Source organism: Cyanistes caeruleus, chromosome 10 (genome assembly GCF_971803275.1).
Source record: "Cyanistes caeruleus chromosome 10, bCyaCae1.hap1.1, whole genome shotgun sequence".
NCBI lineage: Eukaryota > Metazoa > Chordata > Aves > Passeriformes > Paridae > Cyanistes > Cyanistes caeruleus.
The window spans coordinates 5412703-5440678 of record NC_141710.1 but is presented as its reverse complement, the minus strand read 5'-3'; the positions used below and the strand labels follow the sequence as shown (position 1 = coordinate 5440678).

The 27976-nt window shown below is 50.9% G+C and overlaps 1 protein-coding gene across 6 annotated transcripts in view; it reads right to left on the bottom strand.

Annotated features, from left to right (window-relative positions):
* Nucleotides 1-27976, bottom strand: part of KY (kyphoscoliosis peptidase) — a 47347-nt gene that overhangs the window by 5426 nt on the left and 13945 nt on the right. For 3 of the 6 annotated variants that reach the window (XM_086844394.1, XM_086844396.1, XM_086844391.1), the window contains 11 exons: nucleotides 25884-25984; nucleotides 20225-20274; nucleotides 19163-19216; nucleotides 10690-10752; nucleotides 8676-8738; nucleotides 7029-7103; nucleotides 6877-6909; nucleotides 6229-6279; nucleotides 5039-5121; nucleotides 4570-4678; nucleotides 2459-2576 (listed from right to left, as the gene is read on the bottom strand). In XM_086844394.1, the coding sequence (XP_086700520.1) occupies nucleotides 2459-2576; nucleotides 4570-4678; nucleotides 5039-5121; nucleotides 6229-6279; nucleotides 6877-6909; nucleotides 7029-7103; nucleotides 8676-8738; nucleotides 10690-10752; nucleotides 19163-19216; nucleotides 20225-20274; nucleotides 25884-25984 (800 nt within the window). Of the gene's footprint in view, nucleotides 1-2458; nucleotides 2577-4569; nucleotides 4679-5038; nucleotides 5122-6228; nucleotides 6280-6876; nucleotides 6910-7028; nucleotides 7104-8675; nucleotides 8739-10689; nucleotides 10753-11728; nucleotides 12012-19162; nucleotides 19220-20224; nucleotides 20275-25883; nucleotides 27616-27976 lie in introns of those variants that run through there. The other 3 variants (XM_086844392.1, XM_086844393.1, XM_086844397.1) reach the window with 3 other exon arrangements.

Genomic DNA, 27976 nt, shown 5'->3' with positions numbered 1-27976 from the left:
TTAAACACAAAGTTGCTTTTCTGCCTCAAGAACAGCAGGAAACAGTCTGGCTCTTACTACAGGCGTCACTGGAATTCAATGGCATCTTCTTCCCTTTGATTTTAGGTTGACTTTGATCATTTCATCTAAAAAAGGAGCAAATCTGACTTCTCCAGAAGGAGACAGAATGGTTTGTGCTTGTGGTTGGTAGGTGTACGCCTCTGAGCCTGAAAAGATGGAAAGCTACTGCCTGCAGGAAACGGGGGAAGCAAGAGGATGTGAAATCTGGAATATTTACAGACTGGGTAGGAAGAAGGAGCAGCTAGATAACTGGTCAGATCCCCTTTAGGCAGTGAGGCCACCTCTCCTGGGAAAAATAATTGTTGTGCCTGGTGAGTGAGTGTCTCCCTAATCCCAGGCTGCAAGGTTTGCCCTAAACTGGATTCATGAATTTGCACTGCTTCACTCAGCCATGCTACCTCCTTGAGTCTGCTTGTCAGCTGAGAAGCCAGTTCTTGATAAGTGCTGTGAAGTATTGGTCAGGAACCACTGTTTGCATTCATTGCTATCACACCTGATGTATGGGAAGTGATGCCTTATGGCCAGCTTCCCACTATCCATGCCACCTTTCCTCTGTGACAGGAATCTCAGCTAATGGGAGGAAGTTTGGCTGCCAGAGCTGTGGTCGGAGGTGACTGTGTTGTGTCTGCAGCAGGAATCGTTCCCTCTGGCACTGGGACAAGTAGGACTCAATCAATGTCAGCTGTTGTCTTCAGCAGGACTTCTGGGGGGACTCCTGGTGACTGGCAAATAGGTTTGTTTGTTCAAGTTCCCTCACAAGAGCTAGGAGAAAAAGGCAACTTAGAACACCCTTTTTCCCCCAAAACCTGGCTCTGAAAAGCCTTTTTATAAGCTGAGCACTCCTTGCCTCCTGCCTTTCCGCTTAGACTCAGCGTAAGAGCAGCACAGAGCACAGGGAGAAGGGATCAGGAGATCTCTCTGCAAGAAAGAGGTATTGTCTTCAAGCACAGTTTTTCAGGACAGGAGCTAAACATTTTGCTAATATTTGACAATATAATAATCTTGATGACTGGGAGATTTCCTGAATCACATAGTGACTAATCAGCCTGGAACTGAGGAATTGTGAGTAAATCAACAGAGCCTTTAAATAGTTAGAGATATCCTTGGAAAGATTAATGCTTTTAATGAACTAAGCATATGCTTTTTAATGAACAGATGAAAATTCCCCCCTTCTACTGCTAATAACTATTCCATAGGATACAGCTATAAATGCATACTTCACCATCCTATTTCTTTACTCTTTAGAAAACAAGATCCAATGTCATAGAATAATTTGGGTTGAATGGACCAAATGTATATTTTGGGATATGTTGTTGGCTGGAAGCATTTACCACTTCAGCATGTGGCACAGTATGCTGGGTTTTTTTTTTTTTAATCTCTCCTTTTCCCTGTAGATTTTGTCTGTTTCGTTGTGAAAACCTTATCAAATCCTTTTGGATGGTGTGGAAAGCCAATTGTCACTTACACATGCTATTAATAACTAGTCTGTGATTTTTCCAAGGGAATGGAAGCCCACCCTCTTAGGATTACTATAGGAATTCCCTTCCAGTCTCCTGTCCCTGAGCTGTCAGGTCCAGTTTTCTCCTTTTTGGCAACCCTTCCACCCAAGACTGATCCCCAGACCTCCAAGCACCTTCACTGCTTTCTTTGCTGTGGATTTCTGGGGCTCTCCTTAGGGATTGGGGCTGCATCCCTGTGCTCCTTACCAAGGAAAGGGGCTGCCTCTTAGAAATGGCTTTGTGACTATAAAGCCCTGCTCAGTGGGGAAGTTCAGGTGACTCCATCCCCAGTGAAGTCCACGAGATTTTGTTGGCAGAACAAAGGATTTTAGTCATTAAATGCCAATGGTAGCTACAAAATGGGAGTTGCAGTATTGGCCTCAACAGTGCTGCACCTTGATATGGGGCAGAGGACGGAGAGGTAAGTGCAAGGCAGCATCCCTGGGGTGTTCCTGGAGGGGACAGGGCATCTCCAGAGGGGTTAGGGAAAGTTCCTCCTGGGACTCTGCCTACCTCTTGCAAGGGAACATGTTGGAGACGGCACTCCTTGTTCAAGTCTTGCGATGCTTTTAACCTTCACATCCAGATACCCCAAGGAAAATCCTACTTCTTCTAATCAAATTATCTCCGTGTTTTCATCTGCCATTATGTTAATGCAATGCGAAGCTCAGCAGATGGCACCAAGTAAATTATGCTGGGGAGGGGGGTGGAGGGAGTGGAGGAGAGAGCAAAATTGACCTTTCTAGGACTTGCTGTTTTTCCACAGCATGGTTGGAAAGCTTAAGTTCCATGTCCTGCTTAAAGTCACATCAGTCAATGCAAAGGCAGACAGGATAGGCATGGAGATGACAAGGAATGTTAACTCTCCCTGGCATCGAACGCTTCTGAACTTAATTTACCTGCACATATGTTCAAAGAGCTCGGCATAGCCCTCACAAATGCTCTTGCCCATCTGAAGCACATCTCTGGGCTTGCTCGACAGCTGGCTTTTGTTGTGGTAGCCCACAACGTCGTATTCTGGGGGAAGGAACAGAGACAAAAGTTCATCCAAAAGCCTGAGGCAATGGGACTGATGGGCAGCAGGAGCAGCGCTCGGGTTGCTTTGAGCAGAGGGGAACGAGCCGTGGCTGTGCTGGGGAGGGTGGCCTGGACACTGCTGGGGCAGAGGAACAGCTCTGTCCCTCATCACCCTTTACTCCAAGCTTGGGCTGGGGTTCAGCAGTTGAATCCCAGCGAGAGGAAATCTTTGATTTTTGGACCAAATAGGTGTCCTCAGGAATTGCCCTCAAGTGGAAGATCTGCAGTCTGAAGAGCTGCCAGTGTAAACCTGAGCATACTGCATTTGAAGGAGTTGGATTGGTGTTACCTCAAAAGAAGCCGCTGAGACTTTTGCTCTCTTTGTAGAGAGAAAATTTGTATTAAAAGCAATTTGTATTTGTATTATAAAAGCAATTTTTATTAAAAATATTTGAAAAGCAGCTTGTTGGGAAACACTTGTAGAGTTTTGTTGCAAGGGGGAATGGTTTGGGTTGGAAGGGGCATTAAATCTAATTTCATTGCAATCCCTTGCCAGGGGTAGGAACACCTTCCATTAGACCAGGTTGCTCCAAGCCCTGTCCAGTCTGATCATATCAATACCAGGAAATCTTGATTTGTTGGAATGAGTCCACAAGAGCAGCACAACAGGACTCCTTCAGACTGAGCTTGTGGAACTGGTCTGGGAAGGTTAATTCAATACCACCAACCTTGGCCCTGTCCACAACCTCTTTCTTAAAATACAGGTGCAGTTTTCTGACAGAACTCTCAGGAATGCTGCATCAGCTGGTTTCCCCTGCCCTTGGTGCTGGGGCAGAGGAAGAAAAGTGGCAGTAGGCTGTGTATGCTTTGATGATCTGCTGCTGATCTGCTTGTCTTTTATCTGAGGGCTCAGCCGATGCCTCCTCGGTGTTGGCTCCAGGTGCTGGGAAAGGCTGGCTGCTCCACCCTGGCTGTTCATTGACCACCAGCAAAGCTACAGGGCCCTTTGAGGGGTGCTGGCTCCATGGCTTTCTATTTGTGCCCCAAATGACAGCTAAAATAATTATTTGCTTTAATGCTGATGCTGCATGGGCATAGCAGCCCATCACAGGTAGGAACTGAACAGAGTGGGGAGAGATGCCCAGAGAGCCGTGTTCTCACTTAAAATCCATTCAGGGAAGGAGTTTATGTCATCAATGCAATTCCAGGATAGATACACTGCATTTTTACCAGCAGTTTTAAATTCCCAACTCTGTCTCTTTTGTGTGTGTGTAAATAGGGGTCAGTCTCACAGGAAGGAATGACAGCCAGGGCCAAGGTGGTATAAAAGATCTTGTGAGGAGATCCCAGCATAGCTGTCAGGGCCAGAGACATCCTCTGAATGTTGAGGAGTATGGACTGACTCCAAAAAGGCCTGGCTCAGGTACTGTGGGCCCTCCCAGAGCAAAGACACCAGCATGTGCTGGAGGGGCTGTATCTGGCTGTGGGGACTTGGCACAGTGATGGAGATGGAATGGTTTGAGTGGGAAGGGACCTTAAAGATCATCTCAATCCAACCTGCCTGCCATGGGTAGGGACACCTTTCACTAGACCAGGTTGCTTCTGAAATCTGCCTGCTCCCTGTTCACCCTCTCAAAACTGGGCTCTGGTGGTGTTAGGTGGCTCTGAAGGTGACAAGCAGGCCCCTGGTGTTGGGCAGCCTGGCTTTTGCTCTGGCTCTTGGATAGTAGTGCCTTGTGTAGTCCCACCTCAAATGGAGTTACAGGTTATTCATGTACACACAAACCTTGTGGGGCCCTGGCAGTGCGAGGAGAGGGACTGGGGCACACAGGTGGTGAGAGACCCTCTGGGTGCATTTCTGGATAAAAACCTCCAGAAAGCCTTCATTCCACTCCCCACATGGAAATAACCCACAAACACTGAGTAAACTGCCATGGCAGTGGGACAGGGGTGACAGTGACAGCCTTATCTTCAGCTGGAGGCCTCAGCCTACCTATGTGATGGCATATCCACATCCATATGGCTCGGACCTTTTCCAGGTCAGTCCGGGCTTGTTTCAGCAGGGCTTTGACCAGTTCCTCCACGCTGTTCTTGACATTCACCTGTGTGTGGGGAGGAAGCATTGCAAGGTCACGGTGAAGAAATCCCTGTAGTAGATCTCCTGTCCTCCCCATCTCTTGTTCTTCTGAAGCCAGTGAGACCCCACCTGCCAGAGACTGCTCTGCCTCCGGCTTCCTTAAAAACAGAGCTGCAGTGCTATAGGCCAATTTATTTTTGGTTATAGTTCCCAGAGTGGACTTTCTTCACTAATGTTGAAAATAAAAGTTTTTTCACTTGTTTGGGAGATTTTAATGCCGTTGCCCCATAGCTCAGCCTAAGCTGGTGCTGGTGCTGGGAGCCAGGTTCATGGAACGTCACCATGGGGGAGCTGGGAGGAGGACAGAGGCAAAAGCAAGACTTACTTTTAATGCGTAGGCATCCAGCTTCTCAAATTGCTGCAGGTCTACTGGCATGGATTTCAAAGAGGATTTGTCCCATGGATATGCTGGGAAGAAACGAGTTGTCATTGTTTTGGGAAGGGAGGGAGTGTTTTTCCTGGCAGTACGGTGGAACAAGGGAACAGAGCTCCTGCCTGGCCCATGGAGACATCCATCACTGGGTGCTTAGGGAGAAGAGGACACGAGGGCACCCACAGGAGGTCCCTGCCAGCTGCATGGAAAGCAGGAGCCATCCTGTCTAGGCTGCTAGGATTTGTGCAGTGCTGGAGCATGAGCTGCCCCTGCAACTTTGGCACTGCATAACAGCATGGAAAATCCTGGGATACAGAATGGAGACACAGGAGATCAATGTAGAAGTATCAGTGCAAGCCTTAGAAAACACATGACTTCTTAAAAAAAACCCAGCAATAAATAGCTGGGTTTCTCTAGGAGTTTTGCATGGTAAAGGGCCACAATTCTGCAGGAATTCAGGCACATGAGGAATGTAGCACTGGGAGCAGTTGGACTGAACCTGCCATGCCAACCCTCCCCTCCACATCTTTGCAGGTTCTGAGCTCCTGGTTCTATTCAGTGTGAACAAAGCATTAATTCGCCCTAGTTAACCAGATAACGGATTTTTTTTTTAACAGCCTTGGAATGAGCTGACACTGCTGTCTCCTATCAGTGAGCCATGGGGAATGGATGGACATAGTCCCTGTGCTGGGCAGGCACCTGTCTGCCAAAATCAGCATGTAGGCACACGACACATATTTCTTATCAGGCTGGTTTGTTTATCCGTCTTTTCCCTGAAAAGAGGTGCTACACTGACCTAAAGTTGTTACACTGACCTAAAGAGAGAGAAAGCAGATTTACTCTTTTAAAGGTTCCCACTCTGCAGCTTTAAAAATTACTTTTTGCCCCTTGGTAAGGGGATGGTTTGTTGTATTTTTTTATGTGGTTTTGTCTTTGGCAGGTTCTATCTGCAGAGGCTCTGTGCAGGAGTGGGATCCACAGTACCTCAGACAGTCCTGTGCCTTGTGCCCATTTGCTTTCCCTGGTACAGAGCCCTGGGCATGGCTTGGGCACCTGTGATGTTCCCAAAGCCACTTCCCTCTGCCATCCCAATGAATGGGGGTTTGGGGAGCTGGACACAGCTCGTGCTAAGGGATAGTTACCATGGAGGTCCTTTGCTCCCGGTGGCCGTGGGGCCTCAGTCTTATGGAAACCTGCAAAGCAGAGAAGGGAGAGGGAGGGAGAAGGTTGTTGCCCGCAGGAAAAAGACAACTAGAAATAAATTACTGTGGGGAGCAGGATTGGGTGGAAAAAGCTGGAACTGAGGCTGTTCTTTGCCCATTCCCTTCCATTTGGATGTGGATGTCAGCACCCTGTGGAGTGTGCTCTGCATCCTCTCCCTGCCATCCTGCAGAGCCCACATTCCCCAGCAGACAGGCATCTCCTGTTCTTGCCTGAGGGTTGGGGACACCAAACCCCATTCCACCATGGCTGAACCTCCCCAGGTGTGGAAGAAGGGAGCACTGAGCTCCAGAGCTGTTAGATAACCCCAGTGGGAGCTCTGAGGCATCTGGGGGACAGCTGAGCTACGCTGGAATGTCACCACTCGCCTTATCCCAGGACCAGAGGAGGAGGAGACACCCACACCCCAACAGCAGAAGGATTTTTCTCCTCAAGCCCCAGTCCTGGGCAGGGTCCAGCCTCATGTGCTCTTTATCAGCCTCCCCACGGGAGGAATGAGGCTCTCCTCCTGGGAGCAGCCTCCCGTGGGAGGGAGAGCTTGGAGACACCGTGATAGAGCAGAGCCTCACCTTTGTTGTCGTGTCCTCTCAGCCTCTGGGAACCTGCAACAAACCGGGCAGGGTTAGTGGGATCCCCTCAGCCCCGCCCGGGCTCCCCAGCCCTGGTGAAGGGAAGGGAGGATGGGCTGAGCCTCTATTGGGGTTTAAAGCTGGGGCTGTACCTTTTCCCAAGGAGAGTCTTTTGATGAGCTGGGGGCTGGTATCCTTGTGGTGAATCTCCACTGTCACTTGGGTTCCTGCAAGAAACAATGATAAACTCCCTAAAAAGGGAAAACTAACCAGGATATGGAGGAGAGGGCAGGAGTACCTGCTGAGGCAGCTCTTAACTTTAGACAAAGCAGCAGCTCTGGTGATAGCCAAGGTTTATCACCATATTAAAGACCCTTGATGGAGCTACAGCAGAGAATCAATGTATTTCATTGATTTTTCTTGGAATTAAACAGAGGAAAGCTTGAAGTGATGAAAATGGTTGGACTTGTGATACTAAAATATCTGGCAAAGTCCATTGCCTGTAAGAGACTGCATCCTGGTGGAGCCTGCTGTGGTCCAGGCGTACCTTGATGCTCCAGAAAAACCTCCCCTGGAAACCTGGGCTCTGCTCTTTAAAGTTTCAGAAAGGGAAAGACCAGAAAAAGAGTGAGGGAATCTCTTATAAAAACTACCTGAACTTTTTGACAGAGACTACATTTTTTTGGCAGGTATTTCAGAAGGGTTTGCAGGTCTGGAGGTTCCCTGGAGGGGCTCCATGTGCTCCTGGGCTTTTGTTTTGGATCAGGCAGGAGTTACTCAGGAGGCTGAAGGTCAGGATGTTAATGCACCTCGGGGCTGCCATCCAGTCACACCTCCTGCACGTTTATCAAGAGCCTCCTGACATTTGGGGTTTTCCTTTAAAGTCAGCTCTTGGAACTGACTAATTAGGTGGGAATCTGCATTTTCTTCAAATAATAAGTTTTTCTGCAGCATTTACCCCTAGAAAAGTGAAGTTTCTCCTATGATTATGCAGAGAGATTCAATTTCCTTCAAACCCCAAAACCAGCAAGAAAGAAAAACTGTAGAAGCTGTAAAAACTTAAATCTTAGGGCTTTACTCCAGCTTTAGGATGGTTGCAGATATCAGGATGTCAGACAAGAGCTGGCTGGTGTATTTTGTCAGTTAATTCAAAGATAAAATGAAGTTGTTTCTCAAAGAGAAGACTTTATGCAAATGGTTTGATTTCCTTGAAGTTTTTATATTTCCAGGGGTCCTTTTTTATTGCTCAAGATTATTTTTACTTTGCTTTTTTTGTGGGTTTTCTCCCCAACTTTCTAAGTTTCCCCCACAAATAAAAATTCTTTGTTCTTAAAAAGCAAACTTACTGGTGCTGAGTGCCTTTTGCTGATGAGTTTAAAATACATTTAACAAATGAAAAATGTAGTTCCACAGGAATTTTTTAATGTGCTATATCATTATTTTAAAAACTGGTGGTATGAGCTGGTTGCTGGTGCTTTTATGATTGTTTATTTAATTATTTCTGATTGAGATACCTTCATAAAGAATCATAGAATGGTTTGGGTTGGAAGGGGCCTTAAAGATCCTCTTGCTCCAACTCCCTGCTACTAGACCAGGTTGCTTCAAGCTCAGAGAAGTCCTTGCTGTTCTCCTTGTGTTTTGTGGCCAGACAAGTCCTTGGCCAGCAAGTGCTTTGAGGGGCAGCTGTCCCAGGGTGGGATATTTTCTCTCTTTTGGGATGCTCTGAGGTTATTTTATTGGAGAAAAATCTTGTTGGGAGCTGAGTGAAGCCCTGCTCTGTCTCTTGGGTCACCACTTACCTTTGTCAGGGCCCAAAGTGATGGGTGGTGTCTGCTCACAGGGGTCTGCGGGGCCACGCCGGCCTGGGGGCACAAAGGGAAACATCTCAGTGCCTTGGAGAGAGGGGAACAGTCAGCAAGGATGGGGTTAAATCAGCCCTGCTCGGCGGTGAGGTAGGGAAAGACTCAGGAAGCTCAACCCTGTTCTTCAGATTCAAAGCTCAATTGCTCCGGGGTGCCTGCCCCCTCTCCAGAGGGATGCTCCAGCCCAGCCTGCTGCTGCTCAGGGCAGGGGTGTGGGACCAGGGGGCGTCTGGAGAGCTGGGTGGGACAGAAGGGCAGAACTTTGTGTGGTTGTCAGCAGCTGATCCTCACCTCTCCCTTCTGGGAGACCCTGGCTGTCTTGGACCTGGAGTCCTCGGGGCAGCCCTTGATGTACTCAGGGTTTGCACAGGTGGAAGCAGCACAAGTCCCGAGGAGGGAGCAAATGCCAGGGGACACGGAGCCATCGCTCCGGGCTCTGCTGGGTGTTGGCCAAGGTGATTTCTCGCTCTTTTTCAAAGCGTCCTGCGATCCCCATCGCACCAGCCACCAGAGGCCAGGGGGAACCCGGATCTGACGGCTTGTCCGAGTCCATTCGTGCCGTGTGGCCGTGACGGGGACCAGCCCCAGAGCAACGGGATCTTGTGGAGTGGGGCCACAGCCTCTGACACAGCGGGGCTGGGGATTATGTATGCTTGAAAATATTGTTGCAGCACCAGGGGTGTCAGAGGCCTCATAGGCACACGACCACGGCTGGTGAAAGGGAATTCATTAACCCTTGTGGTGCCAGAGGAGCCAAAGCTTTGCCTGCTCCTCTGGTGTCTGAATTCCTCCCTCACAGGGGTTTAAATTGTGCCTAAGGTAGAGCTGCAAGGGAAGGATTCCCATGTGTGTGCTAAATAGTCCTGCCATTAATTCATGGTGGGAAATGATCAATATCAGCTTCTTACTCTCTCATAGAAGAGGCTGACTCTGCAGCTCTGGTTGCAGAACCTCTTGAGCATGACAGAGGGAGAGAATGCAGGATATTTATCTGCTTCCTAGAGTGGAGGCTTTTGTTATCTGCTTTTTAAAAAAAGCCCCCAAGTAGTGCCTTGCCATGAAATACTGTTTGCTCCCAGATTGTGTGCAGCCTCCAGCCACCACAGATTACAGAGGAGCTTGGATCAGGGCTCCTTCCAGGCATCCTGCTGGGAGTAGCTGTGGCTTTTGCACACTGCTATTACCTGACCTGTGGAAGCAAAGTTCCTCCTTGGTGTAACTAAAATCCACTGTCTGGTAGCATGAAAGTTACCAGTGTCTTGCTCTACCTTTGCCCCCTGCCTTTCTCTGCTGAGCCATAGTAGTCTTAGACTGCCAGGAAAGCAAGTGGGATGGTCTAAGTCCCTTCCCTGGGAGCTGCTCCATAGTTCCAGGATCGCCTCCTCAGATATTCCTCCTCAACTATTTTAGGGCAGAAGTCTGGGAATTGGCAGCAGAACATTGAGAACTAGAATCCACATCATTCCTGGTCAGCAATCTCACCTGCCTTGTGCTTGGTCTCTGAGGGGTGGAAATGAAGAAAGGACTGGTGGAGAGATGGTTGAAAAGGTTCTTCACATCCCCCAGACCCTACTTTAAGCTGTGTGAGTTCTGGGGAACTCTCTGGAAGCTCTAGCTGCAACCTGAGCAATTGGGGTCACTGAATTTCCCCTGCCATCAGCTGGCTGTGAAATGTAAGAGCTCCGTGTGCTTGTAATCCGAGCGAGCTCCATGGCAGGAGAATCCCTGCAGATGGATGTGCAGGGGCTCGGCAGTGCCACCCCTGTGCATCCTGTCCATGGGCATGGAGAGTGTGGAGGGAAGGCTTCCCAGGGCCCTCTGTGTGCCTCCACTGGACCCCCTGCTGGAAAGGGATGGGTTGTGTGAAGCACATTTATGCTCAAAGGGCACAGCTTGGAGCTTTGGGCTGTGTGCTGGGGTTGGTTTCTCACAGAGGGAGAGGGTGACATACCATTCAGGTCTGGGCCCTGAGGCGGCTGTGATCTGCTGTTTCCATTGCCATCACCCTCCGAACCTGTAAGATAGAAATGAGGGATTGGCAGGATCCTCCTGGACTGAAGTGTTGGCTCTGCCTGAAGGCCAAGCACCCCAAACTCTTTCATGCAACTCATTATTCCAGCTGATGCCAGGTGTCATCAGGATCCACCTTCTGTCTCATCTGCAGCCTTGGCTTGCAGTTCTTTGTTGCTAAAGTGTGGAATACCAGGGGGCAGAAAGTGCAATAGTCCAGGCCTAAGCTGCTTTGGTAGGATTTGCTCTTATTTGAGCAGGTGCTGAATGCCGTGCTTGATGGAGCATGCACATGACGTTGTGACAGCTCTGCCTATAGTTGTTAGCCTGGGACTGGTTGTCTGAAAATTCAGCTTCTCTCCCAGGTTTTGGAGCAGAAACACTCATTCTCCACCCTTTACTTCTGCAGGGACGCTCCCCTTGCAATTGCAGAGCACAGCCGTAGCTTTTTGGAAGACCCTCCACAGGACAGGGAGCTGGGCCAGGGACACTGTCCCAAACTGTAGCTATAAATGGCTCAGGACAGTGAGCCTCGGAGACAAAGCCTGGGCACGTTGCAAACAAAACAGTTCTGCTCCTGTACTCCAGGGCAGAGAGTGCTGCTGTGGGGTGAACCTGCCGAGCCCTCTCCCTGTTCCCCTCGCAAGGCGCAGAGAGCCCGTGGGGGCACCTCGGGGCCAGCAGAGCACACAGCAGGGTGCGAACACAGCGCTCGGATTAGTGTCCCTGCGTGTCCCTGCTCCGTGCGCACTGCAGCTGGCCAGGGCGCAGCTCCGAGCCTGCCTCCAGAGAGGCTCTGCTGCACCAGCGGAGACGCGCCGGACTGCCACAAAAAAGTTGGCATTTTGGAGTCTGGCAGCATGTGTGCAAAGAGGAGGAAGAGGAGAGGAAGCCCAAATCCTGCTCCAAAGCTGCCGCTTCTCTTCTCCGTGTGCAGCTGCAGCCCTGCCCTCCCTCGCCCGGTGCAGGCGCGATGTTACCTGCGCCTCGGCCGCCTTCTGTCTGCCCCTCTCGCTGCCCCTTCTCCTTGCTCGCCGCCTCCTCGGGGCGCACAATAAGCAGCAGATTGATGGTGACTGCACTGGCATCTGTCTTAAAGTCCATGGTACCCATCAGCTCATGGCCGGGGCGCCGGTGCTGCCGCCGAGCCTCCGCCGCGCCCCGCAGCCGCGAGTGCTGCCCAGCCTTGGCAAGGCGAGCGCGCTCCCGCCCAGCGCAGCCCATCAGGGCTCTGCCAAAGCCGACCCTAATGAAGAGGTTACAAGTCACCTTTGAAAGGAAATCGCAGGAGGGATCCGTTTCCTAAAGCAGAGGAAGGAGCTGCGTTTCGGGCGGGGGAGGGGGTCTGGTTTCAGAGCGTGTCCCCGGCTCCCTCCCCTCTCTTTGCCCTTTTCAGCTTTAAGCACTTGTCTACACTCAAATCCCCCAACACCACTGTTCGCTGGGGGGGATTCGCTTCCCGGCGCTGGCACAAATCCTTAAAAGGCTTTCTCTTTGGATCCTGTCCTCCGGCAGAACTCAAAGGATGCTTAGGAGCGTAAATAATAACAATAACTGCTGCAGGAGGAGGGCAGCTGTGGGGAGAAGGGGCTGGAAAGGGGACATGAGCCTTCAGAAACCTTCAGGTTTCTGCAGGACTGCCTGTCGTGGAAAGGGACAGCAGAGAAGGGAATTGCAGGCTGCAATCCCAACCGTCCCAAAGGATCCAAAAAACCCCATCTCATTGCCCCATCAGCCCTCGAGCTCGGCTGTCTGGGGTAGCTGCACACAGCTGATCAAAAAGGAAAGCCCTGTAAATCCCTGGCTTTCTAGTAACTGTCCCAGCCCACAATGCGGGGGACATGAAGGGTTACAGTGCGGGTTAGACGGGCTCAGCTGGTCCCTGCAGCTCACAGAAGGGGCTGGCAGGGACACGCGTTCTAATTTTACCACTGGCCCGTGTCCCGGCCGTGCTGCCAGCCCCCGCCTTGGCCGGGGGTCCCGGGGGAGCGACAGCACCTGTGGGCTGAAGGGCTCTCCGGCAGCCTTGGGAAAGGTTGTGGGAGGCACCCGCTGGCAGAGAGGGGGTTCGGGAGCTTGGCATGAGCAGGGTGCCTTTCAGGCTTTTCAGGCAGGGGTGTGGGAGCAATGGGCTCCTCTGCCTGCAGGTGGGGAAATTTGTTGTCCTGGATCCACGGGCGGGAACTGGTACTACCACCTGGTGTTAGGTTACTGTGTTTGGAGACACGGGTTTTCCCGTGGATCTCTATATAAAACCTGTCCCCTCCCAATCTCCTGCCCCTTTTCTGTTCCTGAGTCCCTTCCAGAGCATGGACAGCTGATACGCCCCCGTGCTCGCCTGCAAATCCAGCCCTAAGCAGCTCCCCAGCACATCCAGAAATAGCCGCAGGGAACCTGCATCCATCCAGCTCTGCTGGTGCACCATGGTACAGTCCTGAGCCCCCCGTGCCACCCTGGATGGTGCCACAGCATTCTTGCCAGGAAGGGAGCACCAGGGATGGAGCCCTGTAACCCCCAGTAATGCAGCCAGGGTCCTATGTCAGGATGGATGACAATGTTGTTTTTGTTTCAGGGGTCCCCAGTTCAGCTCTGGCTGTGAGGAGCTGGCTGGAGGTGGTTAAACCTGGTGAGGAGGAGGAGGAGGAGGAAGAAGGGCCAGATGCACGCTGAGCCGTGCTGGACTCTGCCAAGCAGATTTCCAAGCCATCTGGGGCTTGCCCATCTCCATTTCAGGTCCCTGAGATTTATGGCTGGAGTGACTTTCTAATCACAGTTTCACCATCTGCCTGTTGGCCTTTAGCACCCCCCTGTCACCTGTCACTGAGCCCCACAGATCCTGCCTGGTCCAGAGCACCCTTTCCTCCCCAGCCACTCACCTGGGGTGCAGCCCCTGTTCCTGCTGTCCCTTCTCCCTCACATCCCAGGTGGGACAGTCTGCTCTCCTCAGCTATTGATTGGCACAGCTGAATCCTAAGGCTGGTGTCACCCAGGTCCTGCACCAAAATCTTCTCCAACCCTCTCCACTCTGCTCCTGCCTCCCCTCCACAGGGATTTCCCTGTGTGTCCCAGCCTCTCTGCTCCTCCAGATCTGCTCTTGTCCTTACTCCTTTCCAGCTCCAAAGAGGTGATGTGATGGCTCACATCTGGGGATGTTGGGAAGGGCCAGTTCCAGTGGTGCAACCAGGCCATGCTGGGATCTGAGCTGACCTTGATGTGGATGCTCTGGTGATGTTGTTGAGCTTGGATGTTTCTTCCCTGGCAGCTCTGAGCTGGAGCCTCCGCAGCCGAGCACATGGAGGTTGCTGCCTTGGGGGCTGCTGCAGTGCCCTTCCTGCCAGGCTGAACAAATCACTTGAGTCTCCTTTTCTCTCTCTCAGTGATGAGGTGGCTGCTCCTGGCCTGGCTGCCCAGGGGCTGAGAACCCCCTGCTTCCCTCCTGCACTGGCCTCACCTGTGTCATGCCACAAGGTGCTTCCAGCACACTGAAAGCATCTACAGGGAGCTCCTGCTTTCCTAAAAATGCCAGTCTTCAGGGAGAAGGTATCTGGGTTTGAAAGGCTCTTTTGCATTATCCCTTTTCCTATTTCATCCTCTATTTTCTCCTGGAGAGGGGAAAGGGAAGGTTTGTGATGGTGAATTGTGGTGTGTGCCATGAGGAAGGCACATCTGTGCCTGAGGTGGGTGCTGCTGCCTCCCATGCAGCAGTGAGCCCTCTGCTCCATGAGTTTTCCATGGAAAACAGTAACATCCTCATTGGCCTGAGCTAAGGACACGACCAGCAATATCTGTCCATGGGTCAGGATATTTTTGGAGCTAAAATTATTTACATTTTGAGGAGGGAAAGGAGAAAGCCTTTTACGCCATGTTGATTTTCAAATAAGGGCAGCTCACTGGATTTGCTGCAGGATTTTAAACACTCACCAAGGCCCCAGGGAGAAGAATTAATGGCCAGAGAGCAAAAGCTGCAATCAGAGTGCCATGATTACATGTATTTACCACATGGCTGGCATGTCTCTGGGGGGATCTAGGGGAGAGAGGGAGTGTACGAATGTAGAGCAAGAATTAGGTTATTTGAATCCCATTGGGTGGAAAGGGAAATTGTAGGCTGCATTCCCAGGAAAGGGTTTTGACTCTAGCGCAGGTGTTTTGCCTTCACAAAGGTCCTTAAAGGCTCTAGCAGTAGGTGTGCTGGGAAGATATTCCACCTCTGCTTGTTGCAGGGAGGCTGCTGGGAATCTTGGTTCTGCCAGGGCCATGGGTGAGGGTGTCCAAATGTTTTTCCAAGACTGGAAAGAACAGTTGTAGATGTATGCATTGGAAAAAGTGCTAGGGCTGCTCTTCCTCTTGGTGTGGTGACCTGCCCTGGCTGCCCACCTTGGGACATGTTACACCCTGGTGTTTCAGAGCCTTCTCCACTGTCTGGAGAGAAAGCCTGGGCCTGTAACCACATTGGAGGCAGCACCAAAGTCATCTAAAGGTGAACCCCCCTTAATGTAATTTGGAACTAACATATCCTGATCCCTTTGATCGATGGCTGATACCTACTGTTTGAAACTTCTGCCTTTCATTGTGTCATACTCCTTGTGACACATAAAGTGTCCCTGTTTTTGCCAGCTGAACTGTCCATGAAGCAGTTCCAGCATCACCTCTGAGCTGCAGAGCCTTTCTGCAGGAGTTGTTCCCTGTTGCTGCTCCTCCTCCTCTGAGCCCTGCGAGCTTTGCTGTGTCCCTTTTGAGATGGGAGACCAAGACCAGCTGTGCTCCATGTACAGAGGTGCCAGTGGCTCCTGTCCTGTTCTCCACACCCTCCCTGCCCAAGCCATCCCAGCCTTAGGCTGGCTTTACTCACCACCCAGACTCCCAAGATCCCTCTCCTCCTCAGAATGTCTCATTCAGAGCTCATTATCCTGTGTGTGTTTGCAGATATATTTGAAGTCTGGGGTTTGTTTTGTTTGTTCCCAGCCGTTACTTTGCATTTGCAGACATTGAATCTCAGCTCCTTTTTCCTCTCTCAACTGCAAATGAGCTGTGGAGGGCTGGGACACATCCATGGTGGATAACACATTACAGCTGCACTCTGGTGAGCTTTAATCTGCTCTCCTGGCCTCCCTGTCCTTTCTCCCTCCCTGCCCTTATTCTCCTGCCGGCGTTTTCCAAGCCCAGGCTGCTCAGATGCCTCATTCTGCAGTTCTGCTGTGTCAGCAGCTGTGCTTTATGATTTAAGACGGCAGCAGAACTTTCCACTGAACTATAAGCCCATGTATTCAGTTTCCTGGTATCCACCACACAAGCTAACTGATGGCAGGGGCAGCCCTGCCAGGGAGGTCAAGGACATGTTTAGATGTCAGGGAGACAATGAGGGCTGGTTCAGAACTGAGCCAATGCTGTGACCTCTGAGAGGCACAGCGGGAGCGATGCTTTGGAGGCGAATTCTGCCTCCTGTGGAGAAATACCTGTCCACAGGTGGGCGAGCCTCTGGCAGGAGGCCCTGCATTTTGAGTGGGATTGCTGGGGATAAAAGGCAAGCCTGGCTGTTCCCTGGCTCATGACACTGCCCAGCACTCCTTCCATGAGGAACCTGAGGACACCCTGCCTGCACAGGATTGTGAGAGGAGCTGTGTGAGGAGCGGGGTGTGGCTCGGGGTGTGTCGCAGCTCAGTGCTCCGAGAGAGAACTGCAAATATTTCTGCTGGTTTTTTCTACTCTCCCTTTCTTCAGTGACAAAAGACATTGCTGTGAACATAGCTGCTCTTTGTTCCTCCAAGAACAAGCTCTCGAAGCAGCTGTGGATTCAGCAGATGTTTTGCTACGGTTTCTTAAAAACAAAAAATACCACTCGGATGTCCCGGGTGTCCCCGCAGGAGTGGCCGTGTGTCCTCGGGCATCTCGGGTGGTGCTGGCACGGAGCTCCTCGTTCCCTGGCAGCTGCATGGGGCTCTGCCTGTGGCACCTGGAGGCACTGCCCCTGTCCCCAGCACTGCCAGAGGCAGGGAGAGAGGAGGGGGCTGCTGGCAGGACTTCAGCCACTGAAGGCTGTGAGGCTCTCCAGAGCTATCCTGACTTGTCTGTCCGAGCATGCATCACTGACCTTAAGCCTGCATGTTGGGGTTTGCTGCTGGCCTTTCTGGATGAAGGGAGTGGTCCTGGCCGGGCTGCATGCAGTCATTAGACATTAATCCTTGTATAATCTTCAAATAACTTATCCTTTGAAGGCAGTGGGGGCCTGTGTGACCCTGCAGAGGGTTTAGGGTGCTTTTGTTAAGGTATTCTGGTAACGTGAATTATCCATTAGCTGTGCCCTTGGAGGTGAGCTTTATTGTCAAGCACTCCCCACAAAGCTGCTCCCTGACATGTGGGGGTGACGTGTGACACCAAATGCATCCAAGATGGGCAGATGAAAACATACAGGAGAGAGGAAAATACACTCTATTTCCTTTTACCAGCATTAAAGGTGAAGGAGGTTTCTCTCCCAGAGCAGATTGGCTTTCTGGACATACTCCTCCTCCAAAATTCTGGCTCTTGTATTGCGCAAGACTGGGGGAGATGTATAGCTGCTCTTTCCAACAATCCCCCAGAATACCCAGGCAGGGTTATTTTTTTCCCTGGAAGGCTATTTCTGGTTTATTCAGGAGGGAGCCTTGCCCCTTCTAATTAAACAAGCAGCATGGCATATCCTGGGAGATGCAGAAAGTCCTTTTTTTGCTTTTTATCAACATCTCTCTGCTGCAGGGATGAGCAAAGGGTCACCTTCTTGGTGACCCAGTAGACAAAGGAGTTGTCTCAATTGCCCAGCCAGCCTGATATTCTCTAATACAATGGCAAAGGTAAATGTAAATGGAAGGCAAGTTTGGAAAAAATACCTGGAGCTCAGTGTGAGTCGAGATGTTTGAAGGGATGTGGACATCATAGGAATCAACCCTTTTGGAGTGACGGTGACCTTGGGGTGCTGAACCTCCAAACCTTCCTTCCTGAGACACCCTAAGAGTGGGGCTGCTGTTCCTTGGGAGCTTGGCCTGCAGAAGGACAGGCTCCAAGTGGTGTTTACCTGGGCTAGAGCTGAAGGACCTGAGTGGTCATTTGGGGGCAAGGTCATAGAATGGCCCTCACTGGAGTTATTCTTAACCCAAGGTGCCAGGATGCTGTGGAAGAGCTGGATGCTCTCATGGTGATCTTGAACACCTGAGCTTTGGATGAGCTGAGGACACAACACTGGCAACAGAAGCAAGTCCACCATTACCTTGGAGAAGTGTAGAGGTAACTGGCTCTGGTTTTTGAGAAGCTCTGTCCATATTTGCTGCAGTGTCAGGAGTAAGAGTTGAACAGTTGGAATTTGCTGCAAGGCTTCTGTTTGAAGAAGTACCCCTGGTGTTTCTGTGGGCATCCCTCTGAGCTATGGCTACCAAAACACCATCTCAGGTGCTCTTGAGTGAAGAATCTTGTGCTTGTCAGGATGGGGTGAGGTGTGACAGTGCCAAAGGAGATGTATGTATTTAATTCAGGGTGAGTCAGGCTGGGTTTTTCTGCCTTTGTGCATCCTTGGACCTGGAATCCTGCTGATTCTGTGTGCTCTCAGGACTGGAGTGACACGAAGGAGATCTGTTGTGTCCCTCACAACATGTGAAGCTGCTGGCAGGAAGAATGTGTCCCCAGGGAAGGCTGGACTGTTTCTTCTGCACATAAACTCATTTCTTTTGGCTAAAGCCCTGGAAGCATGGATGAAATCCTCCTTTTCTGCTTTTCCTGCCTTCCTTGAGGGCCACACTTTCTCTCAGGTTGACTGTTCCTGCCATTCCCATCCAAAATCCCGACACCACAGTGGTGTCCTGTACTCCTGCTGCCCTGCCATGGGGATGCTGGGCTGTTTGACATGGACTGGAATATGAAACACCTACCAGGTAAGGGCTGCTTGCACTTCCAGGTTGTGGGAGAAGCCCGAAACACCAAATCATTTTGTACCAGCCCAACCTTCCAAAAATTCTTTTGCCAGGTAGCAATACCTTCCAAAAAAAATTGCCAAAAATACCTTTGCCAGGAATTTTGCTATCAGCTGGGAAGAGCCATTTGGCTCCTCCCACAGGTCAAAGCACCCTGGTGTCTGATGTGCTGCTCCTCCAGCAGCCTGGGAGTGCATCAAGAGGAACCAGAGCTCCTCTCAGTTCCTTCTGCCCTTCCAAAAGACAGGGGAAGATGAACCTGGCAGCCTGCTGTTCCGACATGGACATTGTGTCCAGCTGGGATCAGCATCCCAGAGTTGCCATGGAGATGGTTGAGGGGCATCTCGAACTTTTCAGAAACGTGGCAGGATGCCAGGGCATCCTAAGCAATATTAACAATGCTGAAATAGATTCCTTCTGCCCCAGGAGGCCCAAAACCAGTCAGGGAAATCTTCTCCCCTTGGGAGGGAATGAGCTCACCTGTGAGACTGGGCTGTCTGTCTTGTCCAGTCACTGCTCCCATCTCCATTTGAGCTGCTGGGCATAAGAGAAAATATTATTGGACTCTTTTCTGGACCAGCTGCCCAGAAACCCCACTATGCTCTGCATGCACAGTCCCGGGAAGCTGAATGCCAAAGGGCATGGTGTGTCTGTGCTGTGGTGTGCACTGCACTCTGTGTGGGGAAAGGGAAAGTTGTTTTCATAAAGAAATGGGAGAAAAAGAGGAGGAGAGCACAGTCAGCAGCACAGCACATTGGCCTGAGTACCAGAGCCTCACCCAAAGGGTTAAAGCAGCCCAGGAAGCCTAAGGGGATCCCTCAGGATGCCTCCTGAGCATCTCCAGTAATGAGTTTTCACTCCTGTACTTTCATTATCATCATCCCATTGTCCCCCTTAGCTCTGCAGCACATTATTCCTGTCATTGAGGCAGCTGCAAGGACAGTGCTGTTCCCTCAGCACTCTTCTTGGAAACATGATGGGCTCAGCCTCAGGGCAGGAGTGTGCATTGGCTGTTACCCCAGCAGTGATACTCTGCTTTGCCTCTCTCTCCTGGGCCCACAGAAATCTCAGGTTTGCCATGGTGCCCAGCACAGCCTGGCATTTGGTTCTTTTCTGTCTTTCTAGAAATATTTTATAACTTCATGGAACTGGTTGCCCAGAGAGGCTGTGACTGTCCCATCACTGGAAGTGTTCAAAGCCAGGTTGGAGAGTGGTCTACTGGAAGATGTCCCTGCCCATGGCACCACAAACCATGCCCTGATTCTATGAAAATTTATTAGTTCCCTGGAAACTGGGGAACTGGGGTGGTGCCAGTGGCAATTTGCTATAGCTTCTACCATACAACACCACTTGGAGTTTATCCCTACTGATTGGTAGGATCAGAGAAAGATCTTCTTTCCCAAGATCCCTCAAAAGTGGAAAAGCAGAAGAGGTAAGGTTATATCCTTCATGAATCCTAGCATGCTGTACTTAAGGTCACATTTTTAAGTACCAGTGTCACCTGGTCTATCTCTGTCAGTGCTGGTCTCACAACTGACTTACTGAGGTCGTTGGGTTTGTCGTCATCCTCACTTGCACAGCCTGGGCAGAGCCTGCAAGGAAAACACAACAGTCACTTCTCAGCCCTTGAGTGACCGAGCTGCAGACCTGCAAGGGAGTGGTTCTCCCTCAAATCTCTATTTTGCTTCTTCCACACTTATCACCAAGTGTGACAAGGGGACATTGGTGACATGCACATGGCAGCTGCTTCTTCCTCCTCCCTGCCCATGGCTCAGGGTGGTGTTTGGAGCTGGTGCCCTTGGGCTGAGGGCATGTCTTGCTCTCCTGCTCTGTGTCCCTTTCTGCTCTAGGCTTATTCAAGCTCAAAAGACCCAGCCTAAAAGAGCCAAGGAAATGAGGATCAGTCCTCATTCCGTGAGGGAATACCCAGCAGAAACAAAGCATCTTTACCTAAAGTACCAAAAAAGCTAAAAAAGTACTAAGTACTCTTTAAATAAGCAGCCCTAAAAAAGGTGAGAGAAGAGCTCCTGGATGTTAGGTGTGGAGGGTTGTGCTTGGTGCATTTGGTGTTTGGACACGCCAGTAAAGCCTGGAGTTGTGTGGATGCTGCTCCCCTCCAAACAACCCTCCTGTCAGCCCTTCCCGCTGGTGACCAAATGCCAGTGCGTTCACAGTGCTGCTGGGGGCAAACTCAGGCACCAGCTCTTTGCTCTTTCCATCGGTGGTGCTGGGTCAGATGACAGCCCCCCTGCCACCCTCAGAGCATTGTTGTTGTTATTTATTTGTGCCGTGGCAGTGCCTGGGAACATCCCCCGGGGCAGGGAGCGTTTCGCGCCAATGCAGCTCATGTCAGGACATGCAGAGCCAAAGGAGTAAATGCTGAGTGTCACTGCAGTGACACCACTGTCCTCGGCCGTGCCAGCCTGGAGGCAGCACCCAGCCAGCACCCTTAATGCCTGCCTGCCTTCTGGTTCCTTTGGTCACCCAAAATGGCAGAATCACAGAATCCTTTATGTTGGAAAAGATCTTCAGGATCATTGAGTCCAACTTCTGTCTGACGCACACCTTGTCAACCAGACCAGAGCACTGAGGGCCAACTTCAGTCATTCCTTGAACAACTCCAGGGATGGTGACTCCACCACCATCCCACTGACAGCAGAACTGGCAGTTCCTTGGGAGCAAGTTGTGGAACAACTTTGGTGGGCACCATGGTCTCACTGCCTCTGACTGCAGGGGCCTCTCGGCAAAGCAGGGCTGTACAGACAGTGCAGTTTGCTGAAAGCAACAGGCCTCCAATTTAGCAGGAATTGGTTCCCTGGGTTTTGCTTCTCGACCTCAGCTGTCCTAATTATCTGGCTCCCCTTACAGTGTTTTTCAACTGTACAGAGATGAGCCAAGGACACATGAACGTAACGTGATCCAGGAAGATTCTCCGAGTGCCAGGAAGTTGGAGCGCTGCTGCCTCTGCTCTTTATGGCCGTGCTCGCTGCTCGGGGCTCCTGGAGCAGAGTTTGGAGCTGTTTGGCTCTCACGTGCTCAGGGCTATGTTGGTGCTGCGGTAACTCCCTGGTGCACCCCGATGCACCCCTGAACCCCGCTGAGCCCTGCCATGGGGGCTCTCAGGCCACTGCCCAGAGTGACCACTGCCCTTGGCCAGAACACCCCTGGTTTACTGGTGAGGGTGCAAAGCCCCTAAGGGGGAGGGCAGGGAAGCACCAAGCGATGAACTCAGCCAATACCTGCACATGGCTTCTCTCCCGGCAGCCTGGCTGCAGGATCTCACTCCCCGCCGGTATCCCCAGCCCAGGGGCTGGTGGCCAGGCACAGGACCTGCTTCCAGCTATTGCCACCCCTTCTCTGATCTTCCTGCAGCCCAGGACACGTATCCTGCTGTGCCCCATCTGCTCCTTGTGCCCTCCTTGTCTGAGGAGCAAATGGAGCAGCGGATCCTTCCTGGGAGCTCTGGGCAGCAGGATGAGCCTGCATCAATACAGCCACCACGGGCAGGTCACTACTGCGTGGTTGTGACTTTTGAGGATTTGCCTGAAGTGCTGTGATCCCTCTGCCATCCAGCCTTACTTTAGAGTGTTTTTGCTTGCCCAAATCTGCCCGCGGCTACCCCAGTCTGCCGCTCACACGGGAGCAGGATCCTCCACAGCAGATGGTGATGCTGGGAGGAGAGCTGTGATTTTGGCGACCCCAGTTCCGTGCTGACCCCTGCCACGCCAGCAACTGCTCCGGCTTTGCCCCCGGTGGCTCTGTGTCCTGCCCGGCCCGCGGGAGGCCCAGGTGGCCTCGGTGAGCATCGTGAGAGGCGAGGAGCCGGGGGCTGGCGGCGGCCGCGGGCCAAGCGGCTCTGACCATCTGCTCCGTGCCGTGCCAGGCTGGCGGCTGCTCCAGGGAGCGTCCGTGCCACGGGGCGCGGGCAGCGCCGTAACCGGAGCCGCAGGCTCGGAGAGGAGCTGACTCTGGCTTTTCGGCTCTGCCTCATGTATATTTATCTGTACTTGCAAACAGAGCCGGCGGCTGAGCTGGGTGCCTGTTCCAGGCTGAGCCGATGTCCCTCGTCACCGTGCCTGGGCTCCATCGGCCCCGAGGCCGTGGGGAGCGGTCGGCAGGGCAGCGAGGAGGGGAGCGGGGGCTGCTGAATGTGGGCAGCGAATTTGGGGGGTTTCTAGGCCTCTTTGAAGTCCTGAGAGGCGGTGTTGGGGGTCTCTGCCTGCTAGTGGGAGCAAGTAACTCCAAGGGCCAGGAGCCAAGAGGCACCTTGGGATGGCGGTAAGGACGGGGGAGAGCAGGAGCAGAGCCTGTTCTCTCCCTCTTGGGAGCAGCAGCGAGTGCCTCGGCCAGAAACAGGACTTTTATCTAAAGTACACACCTTGGCCACGCAGAGGAAAAGCAGGAGAGGGCTTTTTTCAGCACTATAGAGCAGCTGACAAACACCTGACTCTACATTTTTCATTTGGGCCAACCAAACGAATGCAGCCCAAGGAATGGCTTTCTCTGAGCTGGGGTTTGGTTTTTTGGGGGAGTGTGTTATCAAAGGGAGAAATGTGTCAAGAGGATTGAATGAGGACTGTTGGGGTATTGTGTGCCCAGGGACAAGGCACAGCATGGGGCTGTGCTTTAGGAACTCAAAACTCGGGAATTTTCTAATATTCTGTCTTTGAACTTCAGTCCTTGTCTTTCCTTGCAACCTATAAAATGCCACTCCTAACTCCTTGTGAGCCAACCTGGACAAACCATTAATGCTAGTTTGAGTCAGAGTGAACCTCAAAAGGACACTCATTTAATCTCAGCCTAAATATGTGTCAAGAATTGCCTTAAAAGCAAGTCATCAAAATGCAGCAACATGAAAAAGAAGTGCTTGAAAATAAACCAGCACTTATAATAACTGAATTTAGGGGACCAGAAATGTAAATGGGGGAAGAAATGGGTGGTGGAGGCTCCCTGTTACGTTCCCTAAACTTAAAAAGGTCTTTTATTTCCATCCTAAAAGTACAGCAAGAGTCAAAGAAAAAGAAACCTGAATCTAGTTGACTTAAAGGTCATGAGACTTAGCATTGGGATATTTGAGGTCTCGTGATTTTTTAAATGTTAATACTGCAATGCCTGCGGTGGGAGATTCACTGCCACAGTCATCAGCTCTGACCCAGGGATTTGAGCTGCTTCTGCCCTGCTTTAGTGGGGGTTTGATGGTGGAGTTACCAAATTACCTGTAGGAAAGGTCTTTTATACAATGTCCGTGAGAAAATTGCAAATGGGTTTTTTCCCCCCCTAATTCCTATAACTTTTCTGATGTTTCTGCTGGTCACAGCCCCAAAAGTGTTTAGTTATTTAAGACTTTGGCAGCTGAAGTCATCATTGCACCTTTTTTTTTGTCCTCAGGGATCTCAGCACACTTGATGAGGTCACCTGAGCCCCTGCCCAAGTCTTGGAGAGTGAGGACCAAGGTCTGAGGGTGCAGAGCTGAGGTTGGAGTCACTTTTCTCTGCAGCACATGACTTTTTGAGGCTGCCTCTCATCTCCTTTCTTCAGCCCTGAATTTTACCCACACATCATCTGGAAGCTGTTGGTTGAAATATTTCATGCTTGGTTTATATGTAATGCTTAGCAAGTGCACAAGGCAGCTCTTAAAAGGTCAAGTTTATATAAATCTATAATGCATGTGTATAAAATAGATAATAAATTCTGAACCCCTGTAAAACTTGGGAAGGTTTTTTTAGGGTAACCCATTTTAATGCTAAGTCAGGGGAGGCCTGCACCTCACCACCCTCATTGGGAAGAATTCCTTCCCAATATCCCATCTAACCTTGCCCTCAGGCAGTGGGGAGCCACTCCCTGTGTCCTGTCACTCCATCCCTTGTCCAAAGTCCCTCTCCAACTCTTTTGGAGCCCCTTTAGGCACTGGAAGGGACTCTAAGATGTCCCTGGAGACTTCTCTTCTCTGGGTGAACACCCCTAGCTCTCCCAGCCTGGCTCCAAAGCACAGGGGCTCCAGCTTCCACCGGACCCTTTCTGATATTGTGGACATCAAAGCTGGACACACACTGCAGGTGGGGTCTCACCTGAGTGGAACAGAGTGGCAGAATCACTCTCCTCAACCTATTGGCCTCAAGCCCTCTCCCATCTCTCCTTTTCCTGGGAATGGCTCCAGTATGCATCAGCCACCAAACTCCACCAGCAGATTGTCCCCTTGGCAGCTCTTCCCCTGGGCTGGATCCCTGCCGAGGGATGGGGGTTTTCCCTCCCGGAGTTCCTCAGTGTACACAAGATAAAGAGGTGAAGTACAATTATGGCATGAGCAGAAGGGCTGTGATTCACAGGGCCAGTGACATCCCAGGGCCAGTGACACCCTTGGGCTGGATGGTTCCTGACTGACTTTCTTCTGGGAAAAGACAACACCAGTAACTCAGTTACTGAGAAACAAAATGATGATGATTCAGTGTTGCTGTACATTAAGTGAGGTGAATTCTTGTTCTGCACTTAAATACAGCAGGGCAGGTGTTCAGCTGCTGGAATCACGTCTGCCTCAGAGCAGATTAATCCCTGTAGGGCAGCAGAGCTGTGGTATTTACACCCTGGTTTACAAACCCTGGTGCCTCCGCGCAGCCAGGAAGCCTCTCCGGTGATTGCCCACATTATGCTCGGTGCCTGCCAATCCCTTCCCAACGCAAACACCTCATTAATTCCCATGCTTTTAAGGAAATGAAGCCATACAGAAATATGCCACCGGTAACAAATTACGTGGTACTGATGCCACCGATTAATGCTGCAGGAAATAATACTCTATTTCAGATGCTGAATGGTTTTATCTTCCTCCTAAATTAATTTGCCACTGTACAATAAATCATAAAATGAATCACAAAATTGTTTGGATTGGAAGGGACCTTAAAGATCATCCATTTCCAACCCCCCCTGCCATGGGCAGGGACAAAAGTGCTATCCTGCTTGGAAGATGCTAAAATAACATGCTGACATTGCCTGAAGGGCTAGAAAGAAACTTCATCCTTTCCCCTCTAGTTTTCACTATCTGAGAGCAAATAAGTGGGTGAGTCTGCAGTACCAGGGGTGCCCCAGTGCTTCCAGCCTCCAGCACACCTCCTATCCCAGTGCTCCCATCTCACCTGTGGATACTGCAGTATTTCTAAAATCCAGCAGCTGCTAAGACACCACCAGTCTCTGCTGCGTTTGTCATTACCTCTTTGCCCAGACAATGCAGAAGCTGTGGAAGTTGCCCATGCTGATCAGGATGCAAACAAGACCTTCTGGGACTCTGTCAAACTGGTTACAGCTTCGTTTCTGTGGAGTAGATAGGATGATTTACGGGAAAAGGAGGAAGTGAGATGAAATATATAGTGCTGGCAGAACTGATCTTTGCACCTGCCAGCCAAAGTGAGTGTCATAGGTGTACCTTGCTCCTCCATTCCTTATATCTTGTCCTGAGCATAACACTGGACATCTGAATCCCCAACATCCCAAATACCTGCCTCAAGATAAGGTTTTCAGAAAATAAAGTCCGATGAGTTGACCTCTGACTTCAGGACTGCAGTAAACACAATGGAAATCTATCAGACACCCTGCAAGGGAATGATTTCCCAGCTTGTACAGGGCTGATCGGAGATGAAGTCTGAATTTGAGCTAGGAATATAAAAAATGCACAAATTAAGCTAGTTTTTTGCACGTGGCAAGAGATGACTATCTGAAAGTTAAACTGGCCTTGGCTCGTGTTGAGTGGGGTTATCTGTGCCAGCCATAAATCGAACCGGGATGGCTTAATTGCTCCTTCGCAGTAAATAAAGCTCTAACTGAGATGTCTGCTCTATAATATAGAGGGGATCTCCCGGGCTATGGAGGATGATAGCTAGCCAGAGAAATCCATTTGGAGGCTCTTTGGGATCAATAAGCAGTTAAGGGAGCGGCGGGAGGATGACATTGCCTGTCTTTCTGTGCAGGCACCGCAGAGGGCCCGGGCTGTTAAACGTGCGAAGGGCAGCGCTTGGGCTTGGAGCCATTTGATTTATGCTGGTTCCAGGTGTGATTTTGGACACCTGATGTTTGAATACAGAGAGGTAAGAGCAGCCTGTACACTGGAGTAAAAGGTTCCCAATGCCAGGGTGATGGGCTGAGCCACCAGGTTTATTAATACTGTGAGGGCTCTGTGGCTCAGAGGGCTCTCAGGGCCAGGCCAGCTTGCAGGTAACCAGCCCTGGGGCTGCCTTATTCGGGCTGGAGCAAATCCACTGTCACAGTGGAGGGAGCTCAGAGGCTCAGAGCTGGTTTCAGCTGAAGGCTCTGAAGAGGTGCTCTGGTAGGCAGCTCCATCCAGCTCTGTTGGAAGAATCCCTTCCACTCAGTTACTGCTAGTGGAATGGTGTGTGTTCTTGGAGTTTTCCTGTGCTGTTTCCCCCATTCCTGGGACAGTCGGAATGGGCCATTTTATCCATGGGAAATGTAAATGGCAACGAACAGCTCCTCCCTAATAATTTACCTTGGAATGCTGTTGTGCAGAAGGGAGATGAATTGGCACTTGGCTTCCAGCTCCCACTCTCCTGCCTTTTAAAATGGAAATATTTCAGCTGCCTGCAAGACCCAGTATTCCTCACCTGGCCCGTGTTTAATTATTAATTCTTCTGTGATGGGGAACTGCAACAGGGGCTGGCCTAAGTTGCTGCCCCTCTAGCCCAAGTCTGACTGGGATTCAGAACATACCAGGAAAACCCAAATCCTGAAGTGATTTCTGCAGTGGTTCTGTTTAGTGACCCATAGGTGTTTCATCTGGCATTGCTCCCCTTGGGCACACACACCTTCCTCACTCCAGGAATACAAAATGCTGGAATTTGTGGGTGATACCAAACTCCCACCAGCCCCAGGAGGAGTTAGAAACCCTTCTATCCTCTGAACTTACCTTTTGGAAAGAGGAAACTACTCCCTGATGGTTTTGGAGCAGATGCACCCTGATCCATGATTTGCCAGCAAATGCTTGGGAAGGGTTGGGGGCAGATCATGGTGTGCAAAGTGATATATTACATTTTCCCTTGTAAGTAAATGAGAAAATGGCCTGGCTCACAATCACTTTGGAAGGACATGAGGATGTGAGGCTCTCCAGAGCTGATTTTCTTGGCCTTGTTTAATTTGCTGTCCTTGAGCCAATCTGCTTAAGTGGCACTGAATGTACCCATGCAAAGCCCAGACTCATAAAGATGGAGTTGGATGAGATGTCCAGTGAACCAAGGCACCACCACCTTCTGCCTTGATTTTTTCCAGCAGATAGCTGTGTGATCTGGTCACAGG